The sequence below is a fragment of the Mandrillus leucophaeus genome, unplaced genomic scaffold (genome assembly GCF_000951045.1).
Source record: "Mandrillus leucophaeus isolate KB7577 unplaced genomic scaffold, Mleu.le_1.0 Scaffold323, whole genome shotgun sequence".
Lineage (NCBI taxonomy): Eukaryota > Metazoa > Chordata > Mammalia > Primates > Cercopithecidae > Mandrillus > Mandrillus leucophaeus.
Window position 1 is genome coordinate 400,921 of NW_012103399.1, and position 6,741 is coordinate 407,661.

General features: G+C 42.8%; 1 protein-coding gene across 1 annotated transcript in view; it reads left to right on the plus strand.

The window, feature by feature from the left end:
• TXNDC11 (thioredoxin domain containing 11) overlaps positions 1-6,741 on the plus strand; it is a 58,983-nt gene that overhangs the window by 44,939 nt on the left and 7,303 nt on the right. Inside the window, exons 8-10 of the mRNA XM_011988106.1 lie at positions 1,122-1,914; positions 4,454-4,596; positions 4,933-5,042. Of these exons, the coding sequence (XP_011843496.1) occupies positions 1,122-1,914; positions 4,454-4,596; positions 4,933-5,042 (1,046 nt within the window). The remainder of the gene's footprint in view (positions 1-1,121; positions 1,915-4,453; positions 4,597-4,932; positions 5,043-6,741) is intronic.

Here is a 6,741-nt window from a genome sequence, read left to right on the forward strand (position 1 = left end):
GTGCATTACCCTGAGCTGCCACTCATTCATCAAGGGTTTACTGAGCATTTGTTATGTGCCTGGCCCTGTACTGGACCCCAGGGATGGCAGGATAAATCCAATGTGGCTTCTGCCCGTGAGGTTCCATAAGCTTGTGGGGAAGAGGTCTGTCTCAGCAGAAGCTTGTGAGACTATAGAAGGGGCCTCAGGGACATTGGAGGTGCAGAAACTAGCTCTTCCTGGAGTGAGAGTAGGGCTAGCTTCCCTGAAGCAGCTGCCCTGGTGCTGGGCCTTAGGAACAGATGGAGGAGGCGGTGTCCCCAGCCAGGCCTCTGTAACAGTGTGGCATTGCGGGAGGGCCTGGTCTGTTCTGAAGAGGGTAGGGTGAGACTGGAAAGCCAAATGGGCCAGATTGTATGGAGGTTTTATCTCATGGGCAGCATAGAATTTGGCCCAGGAGTGCCATGCCTGGGGTTGTATTTTTAAAAATACAGTAACCATCTCCCCCTGCACTCTCATCTACCCCCCTGCGGATTCTTGGTGATATGTTCCAAGATCCCCAATGAATGCCTGAAACCACAGATGATACTGAACCCTGTATATACTACACACAAATTTCATTTTTCTTCACAATTTCATGGGTAGAAGATTCGTTCTTACCGAAGATCTTAGCAACCTTACCGTTTGTTTTTTTTTTCTTATTGAGACTTTTGCCATTTCACTTAAAGGATGCATTTTTGGCTTCTCTTTGGCATATCTGAATTGCCAGCATCACTACCCTTGCACTTTGGGGCCTTTGTAATAAATAAAGGGTTACTTGAAGACAAGCACTGTGATACTGAGACAGTTGATCTGATAACTGAGTTGGCTACTAAGTAACAGGCTAGTAGCATCCACAGCACTGACACACTAGACAAAGGGATGGCTCGCAATTTTTGTAATGACAAAAATTTCATCACACTACTCAGAGCGACGTGTAGTTTAAAACTTGCGACTTGTTTATTTCTGGAATTTTCCATTTAATATTTTTGAACCAGAGGTGACCATGGATAACTGAAATTGCAGAAAGTGAAACGTGGCTAAGGGGTTGCTAGTCCCTCAGTCATCCCCAGGCCCCTCACCAACTCTGCCCTGTATTTCAGATCACCGAAGTGGCCTTGGAGTACAACAACTGTCATGGGGACCAGGTGGTGGAGCGTCTCCTTCAGCACCTGCGGCGGGTGGACGCTCCAGTGCTGGAGTCCCTGGCCCTGGAAGCCCCGGCACAGCTGCCAGACCCGCCGCTGATCACAGCATCCCCCTGCTGCAACACTGTGGTGCTGCCCCAGTGGCACTCCTTCTCCAGGACCCACAACGTCTGTGAACTCTGTGTCAACCAGACTGCCGGGGGCGTGAAGCCGAGCTCGGTCAGCATGCCACAGTGCAGCTTTTTTGAAATGGCAGCAGCTCTGGATTCTTTCTACCTCAAGGAGCAGACCTTTTATCACGTGGCATCAGACAGCGTAGAATGCAGCAATTTTTTAACTTCCTATAGCCCCTTCAGCTACTACACTGCATGTTGCAGGACCATAAGCAGGGGTGTGGCAGGCTTCATCGATTCTGAACAAGGTGTCTTTGAAGCCCCTACCGTTGCATTTTCTTCCCTTGAGAAGAAATGTGAGGTCGATGCCCCAAGCTCCATTCCTCACATTGAGGAGAACAGGTATCTCTTTCCAGGAGTGGACATGACTAGCACAAACTTCACAGGCCTGAGCTGCAGAACCAACAAGACTCTCAACATCTACCTTTTGGATTCAAATTTGTTTTGGTTATACGCAGAGAGACTGGGTGCTCCGAGCTCCACTCAGGTGAAAGAATTTGCGGCAATTGTTGACGTGAAAGAAGAGTCTCACTACATCTTGGATCCAAAGCAAGCGCTGATGAAGCTCACCCTAGGTACTGTAGGCAGTTTATTTCCCCAAGCATTGTACAATTTGCTTGACTTCATATTGGTACATTTTATTGATGGCTCTCATTCCATTTAGTTGTGGGGTAATGTCAGCTTCGTAGCTCAGTTTAAGTCTTTAGACCACCATCAGTCGTAATTTTCAAAGAAGGTAATTTTGTCTGTTAAATGGAGCAGAAACTTCCTCACTCTAAATTTTGAATAAGTTTGTCATTTAGCCCATGGTGGGGGTAAGAGTCCCACTTTCTAAATTGGCGATTTCTGTCACATGTCTAAGGTAGAACCAGCTGCAGGCAGTGAGGACTTGGGGAGTAGAACCGGCAGGGAGGTGGAGAGCCATTCCGGTAGGATGTCCTAGGGGCTGATGAAAGGGAGCCTTGACAGCAGCTTTGTTCTAAAGGATCTTAAAGAGAAGCAGTGAAGAAGGAAGTAGAGCCATCTTGCCTCCCTTTTTGTCTCACAGGCTTAAATGTCTAAGGATCAAGGCCGCCAGACCTAATTTGCTCTGCTGCTGTTTCATAATGTACTGAGTAATATTGTTGGGACCTGGGGTACCTAGATTGTAACAAGTGTAAAGTGCAAATAAATAAGTGTCAGTTGCAAACCAGCAAACCCCACTTTTTGAGGAGTAAGACTCCATGATGAGAAAGCATCCAGGGCTTGCCCCCGGGGCTTGGCAGCAACATTGGGCTGACCCACACTGGCCTGTTCCCCAGGGCTCTGCTGACGCCCCTGACTACACACAATGAAGTGAGAATTCAAAAGCCACGTTAGTTCAGCCTCATTGGAAACCTGAGGGAGGGTCAGTGTATGCCGAATGGAGAAAGGAGGAATTTGGTAGGGAAGGAAACCTTTCATTTCAAGTTTTACAAAGTATGAAATCAACTGTAGACTCAGAGCTTCTACATATGAGTCCTTTTAGCCATGCTCTTTCAAATCCTGGTGAAGCTTGTTTCTTACATTAGACACATTTGTGAAAAGGCTTTATGTAAGTACTGATTTTTCTATATCAATTGCATATTATAAATCCAAGAGTTCTTCAGTGTTTAAAAGAACCTTGTGACCAGTCACTTTTTGGAGGGGATAATCTGTTGATATTACAGATTACTCCCAGTTCATGTTTTCTAAAGTCATTTTGATGTGTTGAGCTTTCTTAAAATGAAACAAGCATTTTTTTAAAAATGGGAAACAGACTCCAGCGAAATGGGGTCAGTGCTCCCACAAGCATGTATTTTTGAGGTAGTCTGTATTAGATTTTCCTGAATTCCATTCAGTAATGCTCAAGTGTTTAATGACCTCATAATGTGTTCACTTTGAATTTAAGGGTAATTGAAAGAAGCCTTCTTTAGATTTCTTTCCATCTTCTGTATCTTCTCTGAAATGTTTAGCCTAGCTGTTCTTTGTCCTGTAGTTGGTGACAGAATTTTTAGGGAGCTTGTAAAAAACACCTACTGTGTGTCATTGTTGGTTTAGAGAGTTAATTCATAAGTCAGCTGTCTCTAGGGCAGTTTCAGAATTTAGGCTTTATTCAGAGTAGGAAATAATTCTTGGTTTCATGTTTCAAAAACATAGCCAGCTAAGTGTTATTCAGATGCTGATCGTGAATTCTCTTTCGTATTCACATGACTTTCTTCACTTCCTCCTCCATTCTGCACACTGCATTGCCCCTTGCACCTCAAAATGGAGGGAGTTAGAAGAAAGAAAAAGAACTGAAACTTTAGTTGAGTGCAATAGTGTAAGCCTGTAGTCCCAGCTACTCTGGAGACCGAGGTAGGAGGATCACTTGAGCCCAGGAGTTCAAGGCTACAGTGAGCTGTGATTGCAGCACTGCACTCCAGCCTGGGTGACACAGTGAGACCCTGTCTGTTAAAAAAAAAAAAAAAAAAAGAAAGTGAAATTCAAATTACTGTTGTTTCAGATGAAGCAAAGGACTCTGAAGATGGCAGAATTTGTGGTAAAACTGTTGGTTCAAGCCAGGTTTTTTATTATTATGGGTTTTATGTATTTTTCCACTACATATAATTTTTTCTTAACCTTTAAAAAAAGAAACTTAACCTTAATAAAGGAAACAAAAAACTATAGCTCCTTGTCCCCAAACTAATGAACATTTAAACACATTCCACATTACTGTAGCTTGTGCAATTGCTACTTTTGTAGTTAAGCCTAAAGGTTTTAGTATTATAGGGTGAAATTTCTTGAAAAGGTTGTGGCTTCTTGACGATTTATACAGTCTCACTTGGTGTCTATTTGTGGACCAGTCCTTTTAAAAAAAGAATGATCTATGAATATTAGAGCATCTAACACTGCATAATGTTTTGATATCTGCATTACTGTCTGCTGAGTTAATACTACCAGAGCTAAACCTGATGCCACCCGGGCAGCTTTGTTTGGGGTTTTGCTGATAGGTGAAATGTTAAAAATGTGAGCCTGTGAAGTCATTCGAGTTTTTAAAATGTGGAGTTTAAAAGTAGGCCAGCTATTCTTCTTGTATCTAGAGAAGAGTTGATCTCATTTTCTCTTTATTTTTAGAGTCTTTTATTCAAAACTTCAGCGTTCTCTATAGTCCCTTGAAAAGGCATCTCATTGGAAGTGACTCTGCCCAGTTCCCGTCTCAGCATTTAATCACTGAAGTGACAACTGATACCTTTTGGGAAGTAGTCCTTCAGAAACAGGTATGGAGTCATGAGAGGCAAAAGTTAAGCCATCTGTCCCTCTTAAAATAATTTCCAGACTGCAGTTGTTGGGGTGAGCAGCTGTTTTTGATGTACAGAAGAGTAACCACGTGATGGTCCGATTGTGGACCGTGAATGAATTACATGTGGTTTTTAAATTTCAAAAAAGTGCTTCAGAAAGCACAGAATTGGAAAGACCTAAAGATGAAAATTTTCACTGTAATATTTGCATAGGTAGCATTTATCGAGTGCTTTCTGAATTCTAAGCAATAAGGAAAGAAATGAAGAAGAGCCCATTTCCCGGTGCAAGTAACAGCTGTCTTCCCCTTCCCACAGGATGTTCTCCTGCTCTATTACGCTCCGTGGTGTGGCTTCTGTCCATCCCTCAATCACGTCTTCATCCAGCTAGCTCGGAACCTGCCCATGGACACATTCACTGTGGCAAGGTAAGCAGGCCTTTTCTGCAGTGCTTTGGGCTGTATGCCCATTTTTACTCTTCTTTGCAGCTTAGCCATATGATGTGCGAGGGTCTGCCCATTTTCCATTAACCTTTGGTAGGACTTGGCTGGATTTAATTGTCAGGTTGAAGCCATGAGCAAAGCCTCTTTGAAACCGGACTTTTCCTCATGAATTCAGAGTGTTCCTTCCATGATGTTGATGTTTAGCCCTGACTAGATTCGTAGGTGGCTGAGTGCAGTTCTGTGGGGAGAGCACTGACCTGGTTGCCAGGATGGCCCCTTGGAATTCCATGGGACAGTTGCCCCAGGCAATGCCAGTGGGTCCTGGGATCCCAAGCAGATCTCTCCACTAGCCCTGGTTTACCTCATTTGTGAAATTAAAAGGAAAGGTCGGTAGATATCCACATTCTAGTATTGTGATTCCATGGGTACTGTATGTGGGCTTTTGAAAAAGTAAAATGTTAAAAAATATTTTTTGGAAAAAGAAGGCTCAAATACAGAGTTTTTAGATGGGGTAGTAAGCAGTTTTGGGTGGGGAAAACTGTTCAAATTTAACCCCCTGCCTCCCCCAAAACCCTACAGATAGATAAGAGTTAAATATGAAAAATCAAAACAAAAAATAGGATTTGCTGGTTCCTCTGAGTGATGGAAAGTTTCGAAAGTGGAAGCGGTTGGAAACATAAAGAAAGAAAAATGGTCAGATTCCACTAGAAATACGTGCAGTGAAAGAAAACAGGGAAAGCAGACGAAAGGGGGGACCATTACAAAATTTTGCAGTGTCTGTGTCACCTGTTACATGCACTGTGAGTGATAATCAGAGCCAGATCTGAGAAGTTACTATGCTGGGAGAGTTAGAGTTTTCGATATACATATTACCTGACTGAGTCCTCGTGACGCTTAGTGAAGGCACTCTGGTTAAAAAAAGAAAATGCTATTTGTATTGAGGAGGAAACTGAGGCTTGGAAAGATTAGACAAGTTGCCCAGAGTTTCAACCTGCAAATGAGGGGCCAGGATTGAATCAGGCATTCATACTCCAGCCTCCCCCGAAATTAAAATGGTTTAGGAAACGGCTGAGACAGATTCCATTGTGAACAAAGGACGTGAACAGGTTTTTCTTTTAAGAGGAGAGAGTAAGTAAACATGTGGGGAAATTATAATCTAATAAATGTAAATTAAAACAGTAACAAAGTGTCATTTAACATATTGAAGTAATCAGTGGTTTTAAGTGACAGAATCTTGTGTTGATAAAATAAAATGGAAACTGCAGTCAAATGTATCTAATGGAATGAGTACATTGCCATAACTCTTTTGGAAAGCGTTTGGCAACATTTGCAAGAAATCAACAAAAACAGTTAACACATTTTTGACCCAGTTAATTTTAGTTTGGAGAAGTAATGGAATAGGAATTCCAAAGAAGCATGAGCTCATCATTATAGCATTGTTTATATCCACCAGGAGATGAATGTTTAAGTAAATTATGGCTGGGCATTTAATGGAGTTTTTATCCTTTAACAATGCTTTTCATACACACAATTAATGGAAAAGAACAGAGTATGCAATATGTGACAACTATTCTTAAAAATATGTAAGCATGCCGGGCGCGGTGGCTCACGCCTGTAATCCCAGCACTTTGGGAGGCCGAGGCGGGCGGATCACAAGGTCAGGAGATCGAGACCATCCTGGCTA